Source organism: Canis lupus, chromosome 16 (genome assembly GCF_048164855.1).
Source record: "Canis lupus baileyi chromosome 16, mCanLup2.hap1, whole genome shotgun sequence".
NCBI classification, from domain to species: Eukaryota; Metazoa; Chordata; class Mammalia; order Carnivora; family Canidae; genus Canis; species Canis lupus.
The window spans coordinates 17,890,689-17,915,015 of NC_132853.1; the positions used below are offsets into that span (position 1 = coordinate 17,890,689).

At 53.5% G+C, this 24,327-nt stretch overlaps 1 protein-coding gene and 1 long non-coding RNA gene across 31 annotated transcripts in view; one reads left to right on the plus strand and one right to left on the minus strand.

The window, feature by feature from the left end:
• Positions 1–18,074, plus strand: part of MYO18A (myosin XVIIIA) — a 98,374-nt gene extending 80,300 nt beyond the window's left edge. For 24 of the 28 annotated variants that reach the window (XM_072779232.1, XM_072779235.1, XM_072779236.1 and 21 more), the window contains 9 exons: positions 1,322–1,438; positions 1,609–1,692; positions 2,086–2,223; positions 4,503–4,688; positions 5,019–5,158; positions 5,947–5,991; positions 9,245–9,367; positions 10,689–11,953; positions 16,640–18,074. In XM_072779232.1, coding sequence (XP_072635333.1) covers positions 1,322–1,438; positions 1,609–1,692; positions 2,086–2,223; positions 4,503–4,688; positions 5,019–5,158; positions 5,947–5,991; positions 9,245–9,367; positions 10,689–11,949 — 2,094 coding nt within the window. In that variant the 3' untranslated portion in view covers positions 11,950–11,953; positions 16,640–18,074. The remainder of the gene's footprint in view (positions 1–1,321; positions 1,439–1,608; positions 1,693–2,085; positions 2,224–4,502; positions 4,689–5,018; positions 5,159–5,946; positions 5,992–9,244; positions 9,368–10,688; positions 11,954–16,639) is intronic. The other 4 variants (XM_072779257.1, XM_072779260.1, XM_072779259.1 and 1 more) reach the window with 2 other exon arrangements.
• On the minus strand, positions 865–16,887 carry LOC140606202 (uncharacterized). Of its 3 annotated transcripts, XR_012008587.1 has the most exons (5): positions 15,160–16,887; positions 11,407–11,704; positions 9,223–9,386; positions 7,523–7,614; positions 865–6,958 (listed from the first exon to the last, which is right to left on the minus strand). It is a non-coding gene; the product is annotated as an uncharacterized lncRNA (long non-coding RNA). The 3 variants fall into 3 exon arrangements; XR_012008585.1 differs by having other exon boundaries at positions 865–7,614; XR_012008586.1 differs by lacking the exon at positions 11,407–11,704 and having other exon boundaries at positions 865–7,614.
• Positions 18,075–24,327: the final 6,253 nt, after the last annotated feature.

Below are 24,327 nucleotides of genomic sequence, written 5' to 3' on the forward strand. Positions count from 1 at the left end.
TAACCACCTGCCTGTGGGAGCTTGGCCACAGGCCCCGACACCATAAATAAAGGCAGCTAATATGGCTGAGGGATGTAAACAGGTGCCTAGAGATTAGCCGAAGCACCGATAAGAGAATGGGATGGCTCCAGTTCCCTCCCCTTCCCCTGGCCAGCCCACTGACAAGCCCAAGCGGCAGCTAATTAGACCTTTTATTTAATGCTTCCCTTTTAATTCCCTACCTCTCCCACAGCCCATCCATTGGCCCAGAATTCATTACTGGTATGCAGACACCAGTACCTCCTTGGGCAGGGGAAGGGGGGGTGGGGGGTGGGGGTGAGGAGTGAGGCTGGGCTTGGCTCCGGGCTCTGTGGCCCCCCCAGCCGGTCACCTGTCTGTGAAGAGATGCCAATCTCACAGGCCTGATTTATCCCTGTGACATTTGTGCTCCTCAGCAGTTTTCAGGTGAGTAACTCAAATTCTTTAATTGTGTTAAAAAAGGCTGTTATAAAATTACCATTTTATTTAAATCCGAGTTAATAAATTTCTTGGCGGAGGCTTCCCCAGCTCCCCACAGCCCGGTAACAAGATGGATGGGGCCGAGAAGGAGCCAACACAGTCATTTTGGTTTGGAATTACAGGCTAATAGATTCATTCATTTCCTGAAGCTGCTGTTGGCGGTCTCCTCCCCTCCCCCCAGGAGAGAACTGACTGGGGGGCCCAGTGGCCAGAGAGCAGGCTGTCCTGTGGGAGATGAGAATCCAAGCCAAGAGAGCCTTGCACATTCGAGGGGTCCTTCCCCAAGGCCTAAAGGGGGCAGAGTGCATGCAGGTTGGGCCTAGGTTGCTGGTGCCAGGATGATAGGTCATTTGTTCTGGGTAGACCTTTTTTTTTTTTCTTAATATTTTATTCATTTATTCATGAGAGACACAGAGAGAGAGAGGTAGAGACACAGGCAGAGGCAGAAGCAGGCTCCATGCAGGGAGCCTGACACGGGACTCGATCCTGGGTCTCCAGGTTCACGCCCTGGCGGAAGGCAGCGCTAAACCGCTGAGCCACCCGGGCTGCTCTGTTCTGGGTAGACCTTTTCTGCCTTCTCATTAGCCTTCAGAGAGCTGCCAGGAAGCAGCTGTCATTTAGCCCAGGGTCTGCCTATGCTGCAAAGACAGCTTTCCCTCAGCTCCCTGTGCGCCTCTGGTCTGGACGCCACTCTAGTGGCTGGGCCTGGCTCCGACATCACCCCCTTCCCATTGGAGGTGGCGTGGGGAGGTTCAGATTTGCCACCTCGTGCCATCAGGCGCTTGAGGCCTGATGCCCTTTGCTCTGTCTTGCCTCCGTCCAGCTGGAGGAGCAGCTGAGCCGTCTTCAGCGTGAGAAGAATGAGATCCAAAGCCGGCTGGAAGAGGATCAGGAGGACATGAATGAGCTGATGAAGAAGCACAAGGCAGCTGTGGCTCAGGTGCTCCTCCACACCCCGCTGTCCCTGTGGTCCTCCTCACAGGCCCCCACACGCCACTTCTTTTGGGAGTGGCAAGCCTCCGTGCCCCGGCACAGCACTCGGTGTGCAGTGTGGCTGGCTGGGGTTTGTGTTCGTGGTGGATCCTGCTGCAGCGCTCACTCCTTCCCCAGGCCTCGCGGGACTTAGCGCAGATGAATGATCTCCAGGCTCAGCTAGAAGAAGCCAATAAGGAGAAGCAAGAGCTGCAGGAGAAGGTGGGGACCAGGGTCTTCGTGGTAGAAAGAGGGTGCGGGGCCACTGTATGTGGGAATGAACCCCCAAGCTCATGGGATAGTAGGCGCTCCCCTCAGTCATTAGTAATCCAGAGCAGCATCAAAGCTGTGAAGGCCTAGGCTTTGAGCCATATCACCATAGTAGACATTTTGGCTTCAGCTGCCTCATTTCACATTTCTATTCCCTCTCTGGTCCTTGGCTTTTACCTTTCTCTACAAAGGGCAAAATCTGTGCCAGCATCAGAGCACAGGTGGGGAATGCCTCTGGCTCAGGGCCCCATCCTTCCACCTCCCCTGTGCATCCCTGCTCCCTCAGCCTTCCGGTCATCTGCCCCCTCCCTCCTGGGCTCAGTTCTTTCTTTTCCTGGCCCCCAGCTCCAAGCCCTCCAGAGCCAAGTGGAGTTCCTGGAGCAGTCCATGGTGGACAAGTCCCTGGTGAGCAGGCAGGAAGCTAAGATCCGGGAGCTGGAGACCCGCCTGGAGTTCGAAAGGACCCAAGTGAAGAGGCTGGAGGTGGGCACACACTTGTCCTGGTCCGCAGCCGAGAGCAGGGCAGAGCTGCCCTGGCAGCTGGAGCTGCGCATGCTCAGCAGCACCGGGCAGGCCCTGGCCACTCCTCGGAGGCCCCTGCCAAGCTGCCAGGCCAGCTGACGGGGGCGGGTGCCTCCCCCGCCCCCGCCCGCCCCGCCTGCTCTCTGGGCACCGTGGAGCCTGCCTGCTTTACATTCTGTTTCCGTGCTTGCTTTCTGCCAAGGGACCAGAGCAGCTTAGCTTTTTGTCTTCATATTTTCCTCCACCATGGGCTCCCCCCGCCGGTCCCCTCACTCGCTCTCTGGCAGGGTCATAAATATGCAGCGGATGGCGCCACTTCTGTGAGGGCTGAAGTCTGTTCTCTCATCTCACTGCTCGCTCGCTGACTCTCTCCCTTCCCTTCTTTATTGCCTTTTTTTCCTCAGTTCTTCCCGCCCCTCCTGTCACTGCTTTGCCTCCTCTCTCTTTGCTGTCTCCATGTCTGCTCCCTTCTTCCCTGTCCCTTTGCATTTCTCCTCCTCAGCTGCTCCCAGCCTCTCTCTTTCTCCCCATGCCATCCCTGCTCTCCCGCCACTCCTTCTTCTTTCCTTCTCCTGCTCCCCCCCTTCTGCTCTCTCTCATTCTCCCTTCCACCCATAACCTCCATACTCCAAGTGCATGCAGCCTACTCCCTTTGGCTTCCCAAAGCCAGTGTGCGCAGCCCTGCCCTCTCCCGTGGAGCAGGTAGGAAGAAAGAAGCAGACAGAACTGTCTCAGGGTGAACACCCCTCTCGTCCTATTTTTAAGTTCTCCTCCTCCCACTCGAGCTTTTACACGTGTCTAAGCACTGGCCATTCTCCGTGAGAACTGTGTTCACAGGTGCATGAACTGGGGAGCATCCCCACTGCCTCCCCAGCAGCCCCTGAAGCCACAAAGCAGGGACCCGAGTAGGGATGGGAACAGGTGACCGTGGGGCTGGCAGTGGGCATCGAGAGGGCATTAGTCCCCATGGCCTAGGAAGAGAATATGGCTAAACCCCCCCCCAGGACAAGGTGCCAGTCCTCAGGAGAGCCGGGGAGAGTTAGGGGAGACTTAGTAATGTTCCTGTTCTGCCCACCACAACCCCATAACGGTTGGTAATATTTTGATCCCATTGTTGCACGTGGGCAGGGTTAAGGAGGTTGCCTAAGTTACTCAGCTGTCAAGGGGCAGAAGAAGCCATTGAGCTGGTGGCCCCAGGGCAGATCAGTGCACAGGTCTCTTTTTCTTCTGGGCCTCAATCCCTTTCCTCAGCCCTGTCTCTGTATCCCTTCTGCTCAGAAAGGCAGTATTTGTCATTTAGATGCATAGAATGTTCAACACAAATGGCCCTTAGAGATCGGATAGCCTCGTGCTGTTATTTTAGAGACACAGAGGTTGGGAGGCCAAGAAGTGGAGACCCCGTGGCCAGTTAGAGGTCAAACCAGAAGCAGGTCTTTCCGTCACACTCTGTCCCAAAACTCCCGGTCATTTCTTGCCCAGCATCCTCTGGCCTGCTAGGAGAAAATTTGTTCAAGTTTCCAGAAGAAGAGAAATTCATCAGGCTTAGAGGGATGGCTTTGTGCTTATAATCTGATGACTGGGGATCCCTGGGTGGCACAGTGGTTTGGCGCCTGCCTTTGGCCCAGGGCGCGATCCTGGAGACCCGGGATCAAATCCCACGTCGGGCTCCTGGTGCATGGAGCCTGCTTCTCTCTCTGCCTCTCTCTCTCTGTGTGACTATCATAAATAAATAAAAATTTAAAAAAAAAATAATCTGATGACTGTTTAGCCTCCTGATCCAGAAATGCTCAATGAACCATTTACCTCTGAGCACAGGATCTAGCTTCTGGGGCTGCTGGGTTCAGGGTCTCTGAGGGAAGCCCTGCTGACCATGGAGGTGCCACATGTGGTGTCAGTATGGGTAGGCCCAAGCTGTAGCCAGAGCACTCCTCCAACCTTGGTAGTGGTGGTGGTAATGATGATGATGACAATAGCACCTTTCATCATCAAATTGCCTTCGTGTACATGACCTTATTCAATCTTTAATAGACCCTGAGGGAGTAGGTGTTACTCTTCCATTTTATAGAAAGGCAAAGGACGCCTCTTCAGAGGGCTCTAGTTCTTGCCCACCTACCAGTGAGTGGTGGTGCCAAAGTTGGACCCCACGCCTCCTGACTCTAGAGCTCAGAGTCAGAGCCACACCCCTGTCTGGGCCTAGCTGATGGGCTTCTCTTCCCCCACCTCCCTGCCTCCTTGCACAGAGCCTGGCCAGCCGGCTCAAGGAAAACATGGAGAAGCTGACGGAGGAGCGGGATCAGCGCACTGCAGCTGAGAACCGGGAGAAGGAGCAGAACAAGAGGCTACAGCGGCAGCTTCGGGACACCAAGGAGGAGATGGGCGAGCTTGCCAGGAAGGAGGCTGAGGCAAGCCGCAAGAAGCATGAACTGGTAATGCACCCTGACCCCCAGGGCCCCAAGCAGGCGGCTGGCTGAGTCGCTGCTATGCACACACCTACCCCCTGGGCTGGTGGGGGGTGGGCCACCAAGAAACCAGAGTTTAGATCATTGGAAGGAAGAGGAACATGTCAAGGAGGCAGTCCAGGAAGTCCCAAAGGCAGGCCAGAGGGCCAAGGGTGGTACCCAAGGATGAGCCCAGGCTTGCAGTAGCCTCCATGGAGCTCCTGCCTGGCTGGGAGAGACGTGAAGCGGGATTTTTCTAGAGCATCTGGGTGAGAGACTAGCCCTCCTGTGAACTGGACTGCCCACTCTGCCTCCTAGGAGATGGATCTGGAAAGCCTGGAGGCTGCTAACCAGAGCCTACAGGCCGATCTTAAACTGGCATTCAAGCGCATTGGGGACCTGCAGGCTGCCATCGAGGATGAAATGGAGAGCGATGAGAATGAGGACCTCATCACCAGGTGAGGCAGCCTCTGTGGCCACAGTGGCCACACCGAGGCCTTCTGACCACCTCTGGAGCAGGCCACGAGGTAGAACAACTGTGACCTCTGTCCCCCTGCCACTGAGCCAGCAGCCCACCTTTCCCTCACCACCAGACCCCAGCACAGACCAGACCCTGTCCTGTCACACACAAAACTTAGGGCCTGCCCTCTTCCTCCCTGTCCTCCCTCCCCCGGGCCTCCCAGGAACCTGCCTCTCCAGCTCTGCCTGTTCACAGTGAGTTATTTCTCCTGTTTAGCTGCATTTCCGATGGTGCCTGCCCCACTCTGGGGAAGGCAGAGATTTAAGGCCTGTGGTGCCTTGTTACCGTGCCAGAGATTTTCTCTCATAAAACCCACTCAGGGAATGGTTCAGGAAAGGGAGAGAGAGATTTGTAGTCTCAGGCTGAGGAAGAAGTCCCAAGGCAGGTAGACCATCGGCTCTAGGGGGCTGAGGGTCGGGCCCTGGAGAAGCTCCCAAGGCCCTGTAGACCTGCCCCCTTCCTGTGTGAGCGCGGGTGCCCCATCCTGCAGGCTGGGTCCTGGCCCACACAGGGTGCCTGCGCCTTTGGGGCAGGAAAAAGGTGCCCCAGGGCAACCAGACCTCCCTCTGAGGACAGCACTGTCACTTGGCCCCACTGCCGCTGGCCTCAGCCAATCAGAGCCATCTCTTGCTGAAGAAAAAGGGGTCCTGAGCTGAGAGGTCATCCTCTTTGGTTTGCCCCCCTTCTTTCTGGCCCCCTTGCCTACCATTTTCTTTCTGTTTCCAGTTTGCAGGACATGGTGACAAAGTATCAGAAAAGAAAGAATAAACCGTGAGGACTGGAGCGCATGCGCTCTCTGCCTCTCCCCATGGTGTCTAACCACCCCTAACTCTGGCTCCCCACCCCCCCCAGGGCCCTTGCCGCATGCTGCACATGGACACAGCCTCTCACACCTCCTCCCAGCTGGTCTCATGCTAACACTGCTGACTCTGTCCTGAGGGGAGGCCAGGCGAGGGGCTGGGCCCTGCCTCAGAGGTAGAGGGCGGGCAGCGAGGCATGCTCCCCCAGGGAGGCTCAGGCTGCTGGCCCTTCACGCCCTGGGTGGGCAGGACCAGGGGGAAGAGCAGCCCTCCAGCAGAAAAAAGAGCTCAGCCTCAGTCTGGAGCACCACAGTCTGCCCTCCTGAGAGCCAGCCCTGTCCTCCCTCACAAAGCCAGAGGAGCTGCCTCTGCAGGCCTCTTTCTCTAGGGGGAAAAGTCTGATTGGGTTGGAGTTGTCCATACTGTAGGGCTCCTTTGGAGCCCGAGCTGCCAGAAAGAAGCAGGTACGTTTCGTTTTGAAAGGACCCCCACCTTCTCATGGCAGACAAAGGTGCGAGGTGAGGAACTGCCACCCTGCAGTTCCTTGTTTGGAGAAGGCATCCAGCCAGCTAGTCACAGGCTGCCCGGCAGTGGCCCGGGAAGGGAACACAGCCAGATGTATTTACTCCCTGTGGGCACTTTGGGCAGAGGGGGGGCCCCGGGTGTTCGTGCTGGTGCTGTCTTGTCAGGTGGCAGCGAGCCCAGGAAATCCACCCGCTCTTCGGTTACTTCTTTCTGGGCGGGAGCTGGACGGCGGGTGCAGATGCACAGGCCTTCAGGCAGATCAGAGTGATCCTCCGTTAGGTTCGCCAGGACTGTTTGTTTGGAGGTTGTTTTTTTAGTGTGGCATTGGATTTCCTCTCCTGCTCTCTCTCGCCTGGCAGGCCTCCTCCCCTGGCCAGGATGGGCTGGCGGCAGCGCAGAGGACTCCGTGAGAGCTAATGATAAATGTAATAGTGTGTAACAGTGATAGAGGGCCGCTGGAGCCCGGTTGTCACACACAATTAATATCCCCCGCCATTCTGTCTCCGTTTGTTTGTTCCCCTGCGATTCGGCTCCCAGTTAACTAATAGCACATGAGCCTGGACATAAATTGTATTTGACTCGAGGTTTAATTCCGACCATTTAAAATTTCAACTGCCCCCTGAGCCTGCCTGCCCCTGGAGTTTGTTTACGGGCCTGATTATTTAAGGAAAAGAACCTAAACATCATCTATAGGCTTGAAACTAAAAGGAAGGCGAGGGCAGGGAGGCCAGCTTCTCAACCCATTCGCTGCCCTGAATGTAAGGAGGAAAATTCGTATTCTGGGTACGCTACTATGTGTCCCCTGCGCGTTCTAGCCCTGCCATCCTTGGGCTGTAGAGAGCTCCGAGGGCTGATAAAATGCACATTTAAGATCATATTCTAGACCACTGCAAGGCAAGGGCATGTGCGCACATGCATGTGTGCACACACACATGCGCGTGCACTCACACAGGTGTGCTGGGGCATGCGGTCCTCACCACAGTCCTGCTGATGCCAGAGGTGGCCGTGGCTCCATCCTCAGCAGCTGGGTTCAGGTCCAAGTTATTGAGCGAGCGAGCGCGTAAGTGTGCTAAGGTGGGCAGAAAAATAATGTTTCGATTTACTTAGAGATACAGTTGTTATTGCCATAACCTTAATGAAAGCAGTAAACAGTGCAGTATTAAGGGAGATTTATACAGAAACACTTTTAACATGTAGACATAGATTTTGTGATGCATACAGCACCTCCTTTCTAAAGGCAATCAATATGGTTATGAACGGTGGTGATAAATTACAGGCTCTGAAGCTAGAGAAGGAGGTTTTTTGCACGAGTGTATAAATCAGGTGGTATTGGCGTTCCATGGGGCCTGTGTACCATAGTAAATCTGCCAGGCTTGGACAGGCACAGGGCTTGCATTAGTGGTTTTGGGCTGTCTGCTAAACTCCTGTTTACCCCGGGCATCAGCTAGCCTTGTCTTTGTTCTAATTCTGTATTTGATGGAAACCCATAAAATATGGGCTTTGTTCCCTTCCCAACAGGTCATGCTCCCTACAGTCCTCAGTACAGTGTCTGGTGGTTTCCTCTGTGTGTGTGCGCATGTGTGTACACACACACATGCATGCATGCACACACACGCGCATGCCTGTGCGGCTATTTATTCAAGAACATAATTCAGGAATGGGGCTGCTCCTGTTGACACAGATGAAAGGAGATTTGTATCAAGGAGAAATCCTAGCATGTCCATAGCAGGGGAATGTGGGAGCAGACATTTTGCAGAATTCTAAAAGCATTCTCATTCAGAAGCCCTCTTTAAGCCCTCACTGCTTTGTAAAGGAGTCACCATGACTCCAGCCTCAGAATCTGACTCCTTTGGGCTTTTCTGCAAGTAGAGAGGGCTCAGGCTGGCTTGGCCAGACCAGATGTGCAACTGGGAGCAAGAGCTGGCAGCTGCCTGAGGGAGGGAAGAGGAGACTTGGAGAGACGGAGCCATCGCGTCGTCTGGGACTTTCTGGGCTCAAGTGGATCTCCAGGGCCCAGTTTGAATCCCAGAGTTGTTGCCACCACCTCAGGAAGTGCTGATGCCCTGTCCTCATCCTCCTCTGTTTCTTAGGGAAGTATCAGGGTGGATCTGGGATCTGGTCTGTCATGCTCAGGTTAGCGCCACCATTGGCTGATGAGCCTCCAGTCCAAGCTGACCTGAAGGCATAACGATGCCCTTCTCCAACCTGTGGCTGGCAGTCTAGCTCTCGCAGCAAAAGTGTGGGAAATGGCCACTGCTGTGGCCCCATTTCTGGGAGTGGGCAGACGAGATGGAGTCAACCTCAGGGAATAACTGTAGGGCCTTGGACTCCTCTTTTTAACCGACGGCCATTTAGCCATAACTCATCAATGGATGGTTTCCCTGTCATCCTCATTGGTTCTGTTTGACCGAACAGCCAGCCTGTCCCAGGAAATAGAATAGGAGGCGCCTCCGTGTTCCTCAGGGCCCTGGGGGTGGCTATTGTACAGTGTGGCCTGCTGAGTGGGGCCGGGTCTTTGTGAACTGTGTGCCCCATCTAACCTCTCTTGTTCTCCCTGACTCACTGATGTGCATGCCACCCCGCATCCTACCCCCACACCCACCCAAGGCAAACCTGCCACCACTTCTGCGTTCCCTGCTGGGCAGTGGGTGATCTCTTCCTCCCCTGCCTTGCCTACCTTTCTGCTCCTCATCCCACAGCGAGGGGGACTCAGATGTGGACTCAGAGCTGGAGGACCGCGTCGACGGAGTCAAGTCATGGTTGTCCAAAAACAAGGGGCCTTCCAAGGCAGCTTCCGATGATGGCAGCTTAAAGAGTTCCAGGTGAGCATGTGGCCTTGAGCTGGGAAGAAAAGCCACCTCATGCACCAGGAATAATGGAGTAGGGCCTTGATCCCAAAAAGACCAGGCTTCATGCTCCCAGCATCTGTTGCCTGACATGTGGAATGAGCACAGGAGTCTCAGTGTCTTCTTAGGGTCTGTGGCACCCTTGTTCTTCCCAGGAAATGTTTTCCTACCAGGCTTGGGGCTTTGGTTTACTGTAGGTTTGAATTCATCCCCGCTTATGCATCAACAAATGTTGGTTGAACCACTTGCAAGTTTGAGCACTGGAATCAAGGCTGGAATGGGGCATAAGGAGACTCTGGATCCCACAACCCTGGACAGGGCTGGCTTGGGCCGGTTCTGGACCTCTGAAATCTTAAGGGGAATAGCAGCAGAAAAGGCACTGGTTCCCCCTGACTCCCCTGACACAGCTACATTCCTCTTTCTCTGCCCATTCTCTCCTTCCTCTGATCTTTTCACCACGTCCCCTCACCCTCCCCGCAACCCCACGCTTTCTGCTTGCACCCATCCACTGGAGGAACTCATTCCTCTCTTGTCCAGCCAGGTCAGTCTTCCCATCATGCAGACCCTACCCCTGAAATCCAGCTCCACATTCCCCATCCTGCACTTCCCCAGCCAGCGTGGCAGCAGGGAGGGAGATCCTCTGTCCTCTGCTCCAGTGCCTCCTGCTGGCTCCGCAGCCTCCCAGCTTCTCCCCAACTCAGAGCCATCCTGATTCCCTCCACCCCATCCCTGCTTCCCCACCCCCTCCCAGAGGCTGCTGGCAGGCTGGAAGAACAAAGTAATCCCCCCTCCTCCTCCAACTCCCCTGAGGCCCCTTCCCAAGTCCAGCCCCCACACCATAAGCACCCAGCCGCCCCCTCTAATTGGCTTAATTTATTCAGCCAAACAACGTTTTGTTACCGCAGATAATGCCGCCTTCCCCGCCCCACTGCCGTTCACCATGGCATGGCACAAGGCTCCAGGTAGTTGACAATGAAATAAATTGAACTAAACGTTTTAGAGGGGGAAAAGTGATGAAATAGAACAATGGTCTAATTTACATGACATTCTCCATGAAGCTATTTTCACTGACGCAAATTATTTTGCTTCATTTCCTCCAATGCTCTCACTGCCACTTTGCCAGGGTGCTGCCGGGTGCTCCCTTTGCCTCCTGTCTCCTCCCGCCCCCTGTGTCTTTATTCTCTGGGTTTAATGCTGGCTCCTCTCTTTCTCTCTCTCTCTCTCCCTGTCTCATTCTGTCTGTGCTGCCTCTAACCACTACTGGTTCTCTCTTCCTGGCCTCACCTCCCTCCCCTAGGACGGCCCTCAACACCTCTGGGAAAGAGGGCAAGGGGGTGGAGGAGAGGCCGGCCTCAGCACTGAGCTCCCTGAGCTACCGGAAACGGCTCACCCTGAAGGACTCCATCGGGGGCACCGGGGACGAGGACTCGCTCTTCACCACCCTGAGCGAGCGGGCGGCCTCCCCCGAGAGGCCCCCCCGGAAGACCTGCCCGGGGCCCAGGGATGAGCTGGATGAACGCGGCTCCACCCTCTCCGAGGCCCCCAGCCGCCGCACTGGCCGGGGGCTGGAGAAGAGGTGGGGCTCAGACTTTGACCGGGCCTCCACCGTCTCTGCCCCCACCAGCCGGGCCTCTTCGGCCACCCGGCGTGGCTCCCGGGGCTCTGGTGAGGACGGGGCCCGCTCCTCCATGAGCTTCTCGCTCTCGGGCTCCCCCAGTTCCCGGCGCAGCACCTCCCGGCTTGATACCCTGTCCGTGTCCAGGACCCTCAGCCCCTCCTTGAGCCGGGCCTCAGGCCTAGGCCGGGACAGCCCTGATTCCCACCTGTCCCTGGGCCAGAGCTGCCTGGATGCGTGGGATGACACGGCCAGCGTGGCCTTGAGCGAGGCCCACTCCCAGTACAGCCACCCGTCACTGGCCCGCAGTCTGTCGGTGCCTCCGCGGCCCCGCATCTCAGCCTCTGTCACCGATGAGCCTCTAGGCTCTGGCATCCGCCCTGCCAGCCGTCGCTCCTACCTGGACCCAGACCTGGAGGCCGCCATCAACGAAGTCTTGAGCTACAAACCCGTCCCGTTCCAGAGGAGCAGCCTGGAGCCCGACTCTGAGGAGGACGACCGCAAGAGCATCCAAAGCGTCCGCAGCGTCCAGCTGGACCTCCCAGCGCAGGCCACCAGCATCCGCCGCTCGGCCTCTGCCGCTGACGTGTCCCGGGCCCAGGGCGGCCGCAAGGGCCGCAGCAGGAGGAGGAGCAGCTCCAGCTCCAGCTCCAGCTCCGAGGATTCCTCGGAGCACAAGCGGCGGAAGAAGGGGCGCTCTCGAAAGAGCAAGAAGAAGTCCAAATCGAGAAGAAAGAGAACAGAGACAGAGTCAGAGTCCTCATCAACATCCAGTGGCTCTACCGTGTCAGGCCACAGCCGCTCAAGCGTGAAGAAGGGCCCAGCTGTGGAAGAGGAGGAGGCCGGGCAGGCACGCCGGCAATCTCGGAAGGAGGAGAAGAAGCGCAAGAAGGAGGTGGACAGCCTGATGATGCGGTACCTGTACCGACCTGAGAGCGACTAGTGCAGTAGGTGGCACCCGGCATGGAGTGCAGCATGGAGTGTGCCCCTTGGTGTGAACTAACTAATGTGCCCCCACCTCACCTCTCACCGCTTGGGCCTCTCCGTCCAACCCATCCAGATGAGCCAGCCTGGCCTCCGAGAGCTTTCTGGCTACCGTGGAGAGTGGGGCCAGGTAGTCCATCTGAGCTCCGAGCCCAGTCACCTGATGGTGCTTAGGATGATTGGTCACACTTATTAAGTCCCTAATAACAGGCCAGGGGCCCTCCTAGATATTTGCCACACTTCGTTCACCTAATCCTCATACTAACTCTGTAACAAAGGTCTGACTAGCTCCATCTTCTAGGAGAGAAAGCTGAGGCTCAGGGACGCGAAGTCACTTGCCAAGGTCACATAGTTGGGAAGTGATGTTGCTGGGATCAGAATGGAGTCTATTCAACTTACCCTTGACTGCTCTTCTGTATGGCCCAAGGCAGAGCACATGGGTGAGATGTTTGCTGTGTGTGCCTGGCAGCACCAATATGGGAGCTTTTTGTCCATGGCCCCAACAGGCTGGTCTTGGGAGAGGGCTCTAGTGGACCTCCTGGGTGTGAGTTGGTGCGTTAGTGGCTATCATCTATTATGAGGCCTTTGGCTCAGCTCTTCCCTGCCCTGCAAAACCACCTTCCTCCCCGGCACAGAGCTCAAGCCTCAGAGTGCAAGGCTTACAGGGCTGCAGCCCCCACAGTACCACACCCTCCATCAAACCCAGAGATGCCTGACTCCCTCCCCATCCCTCCCACCTGAAGCCCACACATGGGCGTCACCTCGTCTCAGCTCATCTTAAAAAGTTATAATGAATAGAAATTACCAGCTGCTTGAGTGACAGCCCCCTCCTGGCTCTCCTGCCTCCCCCAGCCTTCTCTGTGGGAAGGGAGATCTAGCAGTTAGGCCCTTTATGCCCACACCCCCACCTCAGAAGAAAGGCAAAGACTGACTCACTGGAATCCCATTGTTGCCAGTTTCCCTGGTGGGTGGTGACACTTGGATCACCCTGGTTATGTGAAGCTGTTTTCGGCATGGTACCTCCCAGAGCAAGCTTGCTGCTTCCCAGGAGGTATGACCCCAGAGTGCAGCCCCCCACCTGGAGCATGGGCACTGCTTCCCAGGTGCATGAATTAACACACACCTGTTGCATGCCTTTGGGCCTCTAGTGCCCTGGAGCCTCTGAGCAAGTAACAGCGAGTTGGTGGAGTTCTACCCAAAGGGACCAGTTATGATCTAAGAAACGGACAAGTAGAAGTGAATGTTATCTGCACTCCTTGGAAATGGGTGAGGGGATGGTGGGGAGAGGGTGGAATTTAAACCTAGACCAGGCTCATGGCCATCTTGGATTCCTCAAACCCTGAGCTGCTCTGAAACCAAGTCTTTGGGCTCAGCACACCTCTGTTGCTTCCCCTGTGTGGCAGATGGTTGCAGGGTGCTCTGGGAAGAGCGGAAACATCTCAGTTGCACTAGGGAGCTGTTTTCAACCCCACAGTGAGAAAAGACAGGAGTCACAATATTGTGTCTACCACATCAGCCTTCCCCTCAGCAGCCCTGCCAAGTGCCCTGCTCCCCCAGTGCAGGAAGTGAGTTGATAGGCCAGGCCCTTCTGAGCACTGCACCCCTGCCTGAAGAGGGAGCCTCCGGCCTTGCCAGGCCCTCCCATGCTACCCAGCAACTGGTGTATTTCAGACCCAGTGCTTTCAGCCCAACGTCAAAAACATGTGATGCCTGCTTCTTCCCCCAGCCACCTGCACAGTCCCTCTTGTCCACCAGGAAAACCGGAGTAGTCCCGAAACCCTACACACCACCACCAAGGAGGACTGGATTCACTGCAGGGAGAGTGGGCACTGAGCCAGAAGAAGCTAGCCGGCCAATACAGAGCCGGCAAGAGGAGGGCCAGGGAAGGGACGACCTGGCCGGGCTCTGCACAAACTGGCTGTGGGTAGAGAAACTGCCAAGTGTGGGGCAGGGGCTGAGTGGTGGCTTAGCTTCCCATCTGGCAAGGCGGGGACCGGTGAGAATTCAGAAGGCGAACTCATCCATAGCAAAGGCAAGGGGAGGGGGCTGCCACCCTGGGCTCACCCAGCATGAATTAGCTTATACACCAAATTGTTTGTGACAGCATTGTGCAGGAAACGGCTGGCTTGTGGGGAGGAAAGCTTTTTGAACAATTTGGTTAAAATGTTCAAATTGCCAGCCCTGACTCTTGCCCTGGGGAGGAGGCTAGCTGCCTGCTGTTGGCTCTTCAGCTGTGGCACTGTGAATCCACCAAGGAGCCTGGCTGAAGCATACCCAGCGAGGAGCAAGGTATTTTGTAGCTCCCTGGAGCTCCAGAGAGGAGCATGGAGTTGGCCCCCTCTCCAGCCACCTCTGTCACTTGTCCCACATCTGGAGCAGTGCTAGAACCTGGCTATCATCTATCCAGGTATCTGCTTGGCAGGCACAGGAATGTGGGAGTGGGGGCTGCCGCCCCACTCAGGAGAAGCACGAGAATGGAAAAGATCTCAGACCAGCCCTACCCTGTGGTGCCCTGTTTACATCTGGATTGCAGCCCTGGCATCCACCTTGCCCCCCTGTCTGCCCCCAAAATAACCCTACTGTTTTTCCACAAAGTCCTCTTGCCCAACAGCAGAACTTTGCACTTGGGTGCCCAGAAACTCTGTCCAAACATTGAAAATAAAACCAGGCTCCCACTAATTTAGAATTCAAACAACCCAAAAGCTAAAATAACCCCAATTTTTTCTATGTTGCACAGTCATCATTGAGCTTTATAATTTTGTCCCTGAGATACCCTAGAGTCCTTAAGTGCCTTTGGCCCATCAAAGAAAGACTCATTTATGTTCAGTCTAGTTTGTATTAAATGTGTTTTGTGCTATTCTGATTCCTTTAAAAATGGTAATTCATTCATGAGAAATATGATAACTATTAACCAGACTGCCCCATTCCTGAACCATTCTGCATAATTGAACATGTATTCTATCAGGCTCTTCCTTCTCCCCAGGGAGACAGAGAGAGAAAGAGAGAGAGAGAGAGAGACCTATCTTTACAAACCCCCTGGGCTCTCACCCCGGTCAGCGAGGAGCATTCAGATTTGTTCACTTTTTCTCTTCAGGTCACCTAATCTAGCAGCAGGGTGGAGTCAGCAAAAGGCCTTGAGGTTTAAGAGTCCAAGTTCAAATTTACTTACTGACTGTGTGACCTTGAGGGAGATGTTTCCTCTCTTTGAACCGACTTCCCGCTGACATTTCATAGAGTTGTCCTGAAGAGTAAGACACATATCCAGAGTGCCTGGGACAGTCTCGCACACAGGAAGTACTCAATAGCCAAACCCTTTCTTCAGACACAGTTGGAAAAGCTAAGAATGTGATTCTTTCTTGCAGAACCCTGTTTCCTCTTCTTTTGGTTTGAGGATAGAAGAACTTCGAAGGGGCCAGTAAACAAGGTCCCCGCTCAGATTCTTAAAGCAGAGTTGTGAGCAGAAGAGTTACCAAACTCCTGTTTATCCTGGCGGAAGCTCTCTAGGATCTGGAAGCAGAGTGGTGTCCTTGGGAGCGGAGTGGGCAGGGATTCTGAGTGCAGGGCACTGGTAGGGGTGGAGCGCCTCTGAGCTGCATTTTGTTCAAGAGTGCTGAAATTATGGTGCACTTGAACCTGCAAAGGCAACAGAGGTGGGAGGGGCAGGGGCAGGCAGCCCTGAGGCTTTGGGAAAGAAAGAAAAAAGAGATTGGAGCAAGAGGTTTCCATCCTTGCTCAATGTCATGAGCCTGCTTTTTCCAGGGATAATGCTTCTTCACCTCCTGGTGAGGGGAAGTTGGAGGCTCCCAGCGACCTGATGAAAACTCTCCAGGGTTGGGTTATGGTGCCAAGGAAGGGATGCCTGTGCTACTCCAAAACAGAGGTCTTGCCAGTCCCTACAACCTGAGCCTCCATTCCTTGTGATGAATGGATGATGCCATGGTCAAGGGCAGAAAGTCTCAGAGACCTCAGGAAAACTTGAGGGGAAAGGGTTCAGGTCTGGGAGTATCCAGTAGGGAAGGATTTCTGTTTAGGGATAAATTTACCTTAGGCAGGCTGGTGCCCTGTAATCTACGAGACCTGTCAGCATGGTCCATGGACCACCTGCATCAGAATCTTCTGGGGAGGAATTGAAAAAGCAGAATTCGGGATCCCTGGGTGGCGCAGCGGTTTGGCGCCTGCCTTTGGCCCAGGGCGCGATCCTGGAGACCCAGGATCGAATCCCACGTCAGGCTCCCGGTGCATGGAGCCTGCTTCTCCCTCTACCTGTGTCTTTGCCTCTCTCTCTCTCTCTCTCTCTCTCTCTCTCTGACTATCATAAATAAATAAAGAAAAAAAAAACAGCAAAATTCCTCAGTCCCACACAGAAGCCAGCAAATCAGAATTTCTCTGGGGAGGAACACAGGAGTCTGTAGCCAGTTCTTACGCATACCCTATAGCACTGCTTTCTTGGGAGTTTCAAAAGTTTTCAGAATCAAGACAATATGCTCCTTTCTCTCACTACTCTGAGTGTGAGGGATTGAATTTGCTTTTCAATCTGTGGCTTTTGGGAAATGCTGTGACAGGGCCTTGGGAGCCTCCCCAGACCCAAAGGCTTTGGTGTTGAAGGTAAAGATCATCTTTCCAGTGACCTTGTGCCTCTCTCCCTGCAGCCCTACCAGCTACTGGAAGTCCCTTGCCCCTGACCGGTCAGATGATGAGCACGACCCTCTGGACAGCACCTCCAGGCTGCGATACTCCCATAACTATCTGAGTGACAGCGACACAGAGGCCAAACCAACAGAGACCAACGCATAGCCCAGGGGAGTGGTCTGTACCCCTTGCACCCAATGGCTACTGCTGCCACGGCGCCTCTCCCAGGAAACGGCGGGGCACAGGTCTCCCCCACCTGACTGCTGATCTGCATGGGAAACACCCAGCCCCGTTGGGTCAGGGGGCTTTCCAAGCTGTGGGTGTCTGATGTCTCCACATGAAAGAGGTGGGGGGGAGGGGGAGAGGAGTTTTCGAAAAGAGAACTTTTTGCTCCTTCTGCCTCCAGAATGCCACACTCTTGGCTTCTACCTTGGGCCACTGTGGGCAGTGGCAGGTGGCTTGGCACTGCATGGAGCCAGCAAGCTGACCTCCATCTCAGCCCCCTGCTCAGGGACAATGGACAGATGGCCTGATGGGACACTCTAGGTTGCTGGGTCCATGGGGAAGAGTCAGGGGATGGGGCAGGAACAGCAATTCTCTACCCCCCCTCCCCCCCGCCCCCTGGGTTGAGGGCTTTCTCTTCTCAGTGCCTGCTGTCTTTTTCCTTTTAATTTAAATAGCCAACCTCTCCCTCACAGCTGCATCCCTGAAAGAGTGGGAGGGGGCTGTGGTGGCAGCTGGGGTTTGCGGGAATGACTAGGGGAATCTCATCTCCATCTTCACTCCTCAGAGAGCAGTCCTTTCTCTGTGCAGCTGGAGAGACCAGTAAGTGGAGCTGGGTCCAGATTCTTAAGTCAGCACGAGGTGGGGCTCTCAGGTGTTTCTGGATTTGGGTTGAGCATGCCTACACAGACAGGGGTGCATATGTACTATCCAGCAGTTCCAGCCCCCACCCCCCATCGTCTCATCAGTGTGTTACGTGCAATGATTTATTTAAGACTAAACCTATTCCACCTACACCGATTCAGGGCTTATCCAAGCATTGCCTCCCTGCCATTCTGTCCAAGTTTCCTGCACCACAGGCCCAACTTGAGAGGGAAGGCCTTGAGTTGAGGGCTTGTGATCAGAAAAACTGACGATGGGGGTTTGGGTCAGTACTGGTGTGTATTAGACACCAGTCCTCACATGTGTCCTGAGCCCAAGTCATTGTTCTTCTTCCAGTTGCCCTGCCCCCACACGCTCACTCCAGACATGACAACATGAGGCCCAAAAGTCCCAGCCCCCACCCTACAGGTCATCCCACCAACCACCAGGCTTGGGGGCCCAAGGGCAGTGCCTGGTGCCTCTCCCATCTGCTGTCCCCCCTTCTCTCCCGCAATTGGTTTGTACTCATTGGGCTGTGCTCTCTCTTCCCTGTTTACCTGATGTATGGAAATAAATGCCCTTTCCCTCCTGGCTCTGCCAATTTTCCCGCTTGTTCCTTCAGGCTCAGGTTAAGTCCTGGGTGCTCACTGGAGAGCAGAATCAGGATTCTGCTGGGGACTTGGGGAAGTGCCCGGGTCTCTAGCCTACTCCCACACCAGACCGGTGCCACTCACAGCTTTGGCAGGTCATTTGGGGCAGGCAAAGGTAGAAGGATGAAAAGGTTGATCAAGGAGGACAAACCCCTCCTTTTATTTTAAGAGCCTGTGGATTGTAATCAGAGCCATCCACACCACATCCTACCCTGGCCTCCACTCAGAAATGTGGACATCCCTCTGGTTATTAAATCAGAGATCCTGTCTTTTTTTTTTTTTTGGATGCAAGTCCTTACTAGGCAAAATTTTTAGATTTATTTTTAATCATTCCAAATATGATTTTTTGCTCAAAACATGGCAGAACTCTCCTTGGCCTCCAACCCCATTGGCCATAGGGCAACTCGAGTAGGCTGGGAGTTCTGGCTTCTCTGCCCCACTCAGTCCCTGCCTTCATGCCTCAGTCCACCCTTACTCTGCTCACTGACAGCTAAGAGGCAGCTCTTGCAGAAAGGCAAAAACAAATGACTCCCTCTCCTCCTCCTCCTCCTCCTCCTCCTCCTCCTCCTTCTCTACCTTCTGTAATGTGACCAGTTATAATCCCTGCACTCATAAAGTTTCTTTTACAGCTGGTCAGTCAGGCTCCCCTGGTTTGTACAGATAGTCAGGAAAGGGTATCAGACAGCCCTAATGCCAAGGCTCTGGTGATGTCAGCCACCCAGAAAGGGTCAAGAAAGGGAAGGAGGGAGGAAAGTCCCCCAGAATGAGTGGGAGAGGAGTGTCAAATGGATCCATCTTGAATGAAAGAGACTTCCCCCTCCACTGCTCCAGTTGAATAGAGAAGGTAGTAAAAGTAACTTTTTTTTTTTTTTAACTGCTGGCTCCTCACATTCATCTTTTACTTGTCCTCTCAAGTTAGATGGGTGTGTTTTCTATTTCTTGCAGGAACTAGTATGACAAAGTACCTCCCACCTTCAGACAAGATCCCAATTCTGTTGACCCACACTGACTCAGGCCTCTGGCTAACTGGAAAGTCCATCATCATTATCTAGTAGTCTAGGGGCAGAAGGCTTATTATTATTATTCAAGTCAGAGAACTTATATTACTAATTTATTCATTCACTTGACAAATATTTCATAACTGCCTGCTATGGCCTAGGCACTGTTCTAAGTGCTGGGGACCAATGAGTTTCCTTCTTTTATAAAGCAGATATTCTAGTGGAGATGCTGACATACAAAATAGGTAGGTACTGCACCTACTAATATAATATGTGCAGGCTTTGGGTGAGTAGAGAGGAGTAAATCATAGTGTTTGTCATCTAGGGGTTTGTGGACATGGGCAGACCCATGTGGAAATAATTACATGAGAAAACAGAAGGAGAAAAAAGTTGCTTTGGGCATATTATGGGGAGAGAATGGGGTGTGGGGTTCAGGTGGAGGAGGATGGGAAGGCTTCTAAAAGGAGCTGGTATTTTGAACTGGGGCTTAAAGAAAGGATAGCACTTCCACAGGGCTACTGGAAAAAAAGAAGAGCTTAAGCAAAGGACCTGAGGCAGGAAAAGATGGTAGGGATCTCCACAGGCAGGGATCTTCTAAGGAAGCCGGACTTAGCCTCACATGACCAACACTTCAGGTTGCCACAAAGCCCCTCGGCCAGGGTGCTAGGCTCCAGGCTGGGAAGGAGGCAATGCCCTCAGCATCAACTCCCCAGGGGAGTCCAGGTGCCTGCAGGGCTGTCAAAGCCCAACTTTATTTGCGTGCGCCTTCAGAGCCCTCCCCTGTACACTGTACACTCATGGCAGCTCTGGTCACTAAGATGTAAATGATTCTCAAAAAACAGGCAGCAAATCTGCCCCTGTGCCAGGCTCAAAGCTGCCTTGATAGCGTCTCCTCTGTCATCTCAGACCCTCAGGACTGCTCTAACTCCTGGGTGAAAGGTGCAGGTGAGGACCAAAGGCTCCCCATGGTGGCGCAGGCTATGCCCAGAGACAAGAGCGGCCCACAGGGACTCCTGAACTCCCTCCTTTGTCCTGTGTCCTCTTGGCAGATTATCCCAGCTGTGCCCCCTCATGCCCCGCCCCCATGCCTGGTGGCACAGACACTTAGCGATTTGCTCCTTAATTGTCCCCCGGCTAGGCTGCGCAGATGCAGCTCTTTAATCTCTCCTGATAAATGAATCGCGCAGCTCCTTTAATCATATGTTCATATCCAAGCCAATTTGAATCAATTTGGCAGTGAGCATGTAGCAAGAGATGCCATGACTGCTGTTTTCCCCTCAGGGCCCCCGAGCCTGCGCTTCTGCTGTCCTCATCCTCAGCAAAGAGCCCAGGAGGCCCATTGGAGAAGGATCTCCTACCTGAACGGTGGGAACTTTTCAAAGTGAATCATGAATCCCTGTCCTCCGTGCTGGGCTCTGTGGGACTAGAGGAAAATGGGTTCCCAAAGGCCTCCCACGGGGGAGGGAGGAGGCCGAGTCCACAGCCTCCCTTGGCCCCTGAACAAAGGGCCTCATTGTCATCCCTCAGAGAAACGACTGCCTGAAATCTGACCATAATCCTCCCGCTCCCCTTTCATTTCCTCTGAGCTGGTTCTCAGGGAAGCTGGAACTCATCCCCACCTTCTACATAGCAACACATTCCAGACCAACCTATGGTAATTTGTCCTTGCCTGCTGCTGCTACTGGCTGCCTCCCCAACTCCTTTCATCCTTCCCCAGGAAGTAGTCCATACTAAATCCCCCAGCCTGCTGGGCCACCCAGGACCTGCTTGATAATGCACCAAGTTTTGCTGCATTTGGGGCTGCTGCGTTTTCACCTGCAGAAGTCGTGGCCACGTGCCGTGGTAAAAACAAAATACAAAAGTGGCCAAAACCTGCTTACAGGAGCGCTCCTGACGCTAGCACTGAGACCTGGGAGAAGGGGCTTAATCTCTCGGGTTCAGTGTCCTCAACTGTAAAACAAGGTGGTCGTGCTGGCAAGAACCTCCTGGCTCCTAAATTCGGGGGAGCCCCTCCCTGCTGCCCGCAGACCCTCCTCCCCCCCCCCCTTCATCCCCCTCGGTAACGAGCCAGAGGGAGCGGGAGCGGCGGGCGGCGGGCGCTGGGGGAGGCGGTCCTCTCCCCGGGCGAGTCTGTCTGTCTGGGGTTGGCCCTGTCCAGCGGCTCGGCTGCTCCTCCGCCTTCTCTCCGCGCCCTCTGGGTTTTCCCCGGGGGCTCGGCCAGTCCGGGCAGGCGCCCTCCCATCCGCCCGGAGCCCTGTATTAACATGTTCATATAGTATTTGCCCGCCCTGGGCCTGCAGAGCACCTACCCTCCCGCCCCCGCCCGAAGGGTCTTCCCGCAGCTCCGCGAAGCCGGGAAGCCACTGCCATCGCTCGGAAGGTTCCTAAGCGGTTGACTGGCCCGAGCCCATCAGCCTTGCCCTTCGAGGATTCCCTCTGCGTGAGGACCGGTCTCCGTCAGCCACTCGACCTTACTGTTTCCCGCCTTTTTGAGGGCTCTTGGAGGTCCTTGGCAGAAGCTCCCAATGAGGGGTACCTTTTCCCACCTGTCGCCTGTCAGTAGTGACCCCCGGGATGGGGAGGAAGATGAAATCAACAATAGTTCCCAATTGCTGAGCACCTACTATGTTCCCATTTGCTGAGCATTTACTATGTCCTCTAACCTTTATCACAACCATGCAATGTCCTCTCCCTGAGGCTCCAAGAGGTGATGTGTATCCTAAAAGGATCCTCAGCTTGGTTCTAGCAAAGGGCCAAGCATCTCCCAGCTGCTCTGGCCTTGTCAGGGGATAAAGGGAGTTGAAAGAGTGCCAAGAATCACTGTCACGATCCTCCTCTCTGATGGCTGTGTGCATGGTATTCACCAAAGCTTGGCCTAAGTAAGGAAACGCTTCTTGGCATTTTGGGGGGAAATGTCAACCTTACATTTGTGTTGCTCCTTACAATTTTCAGAACATCCTCCATACATTATCACATTTGTGCTTCATGCATATGGTGCCAACACTATGAGTAACAGCTCCACATGGCCCGGAATGCATACATTAAGCTATATTCACCTCAGTCTAATTTCATTACAGTATAACGGAAAAATCCAGACCCCGTTCTCTGGGATTTGATCTGGGAGGAGTGATTTCCAGAGCAATAGTCATTTTGGAGTTAACAAGGAGGCTAGATTGTTTAGAAGGAATTTCACAGAGAAATTGAGTCTTTTGTAGTGTAAACCCTAGTGATGGGTCATATACATGAGGGAGATTCCAAAAAAGGATGTGTGCTTTGCAATTGAAGTCAGTGACATAAATCTCCCAGTGGAATACTTAAATGTGCAGATAGAATTTGTTTTAGATATCAAAAGTCAGCTATGACAGTTTAAAAAAAAAAACACCAAAAAACTCAAAAAGGATATTAAGGTTCAACACCATCCAGGCAAATTATATTTGAGGTGGATTAAGAGTCAAAGAGTTTCCACATTTTAATAAATTTTTATATGTTTTGCACCATATCTATGATCTGACTAGATTAGGAAAAGAAGCAAATGGATTTTGGGAAAAGAGGACACTAGGGATTTGAAAGCAGAGAATCTAAAAAGGAGGTTTTGGAGGTTTTTTGGTTTTTTTTTTTTCTTTCTTTCTTTTTTAAAACACATTCTGGTATAAGAAGATGTAGCCAATAGCCTTGGAAACATTATGTCTTTGAAAGACAGGTCAATGACTGGTAATCAGGCAAATACAAGATTGTATGCAGTGAAATAGGTCTCAGGGCTCATATTTAGTCCTGGGGACTGGCAGCTTGGTACCTTTACTTGGAGAGCTGCTTCTGGCCCCCACAGGAGTACTATCCTTGGGAGAGCAAGGAAGAGTTACCCTAGAGAGTTGCACTGCCCTGAAGTTTCTGCACTAGAAGCATAGAACTCGTGGCCTGCCTTTGAGAGTCCTAGAGCTCATCTGTGGAGGCTGTTCTTTCCAGCGGACCACATACTGAGCCAACAGAGCAAAATTTAATAGTAGAAAAGGGGCTTCTGCTCCCAGGAACTGGCAAAAATAAGCCTGGAGAACCAACGAGAAAGGGAGGCACTCTTACAGCTCTGTGAATGGGTTCTTACCAGAATGTGTACACACAACAAAAGTGCACGTGAAAACACAGATAAATAGAAAAGTGTTAGAAAAAGGGACCTTAAAAATTAGAAATAGGTTTATTTGAGGATGTGGGTTATAGATGAAGTATCTCTGCTTATAAAGTTTGCAGACGGCTTTTTTAAAGTCAGTACAGATGTATGTCTGTGCCAAACACCAAAGAAGGGCCCAAATTGTCATATTAGTGTGATTTTAAAGAGTAGCTTCTTTCCTGGCATTTCGTAGATAGAAATAGTAGTGCGGTGAGGGGGGGGGGGACCAATGTGGCAAAGCTGCTTAAACTGCTTAGATCCCTTGCTGGGCGGGGGGAGCTGTTTTTAAAGCAGCAGGCATCTCTTGGCACAGCTCAGAGTAGAAGCTGGAAGAGGAGCAGATTGGAGGGTGGAACCTGAACGGGGTATTTAAGGGAGAGGAACACGGGGGAGCATCTAGACGGGCCCTCCGTGCAGCCTGGAGCCCTGCAGGTGACAAGTTTAGGCAAGGAAACTCTTGTACTCTTGTGAGGGACTGGTAGAGTGGGGTAAGGAGAAGCCGAGAATCAAAAGGTCATTTAGGATATTTGTGTCATGGTTATTATATACTTCTTTTCTTTCTTTCTTTTTTTAAAGATCTCTGTGGGTAGACATGGTTCAATGGCCAGACTTTGTGCCTGGCTGATGGGTTTGTGCTTCTCATACCTGACTCCATCCAAGTAGGTTTAGCCCCTTAAGGAAAAACTATTTTTGATGTTTCAGAGAGTCAAGCTAGTGAGTTCTCTGAGAAAATGAGAAGGTGTAGGTATGAGAAGGGGACGCCGGGGGTGGGGGTTCAGGCTTGGCAGAAGTGCCCGAGTAAGCCCGAGTAAGTCCCCTGGGGCTGGGGGTGGGCTTCATCTCCCTCCTCGCCCCCACTCCTTGCTCCCCAGTAGAAATCAGCTACAAATCTCGGCTTGTTGGGAACAGATGGCCTTGGCTGACGAATAAGCCACCGCAGGCTGCTCCACCTGTTCTCGGGCTGGAATAATCAGCTAGAGACAAACATCGGCGCTGAAATAACTCATGGCAGCGGGTGATGCGCAAGCACAGAT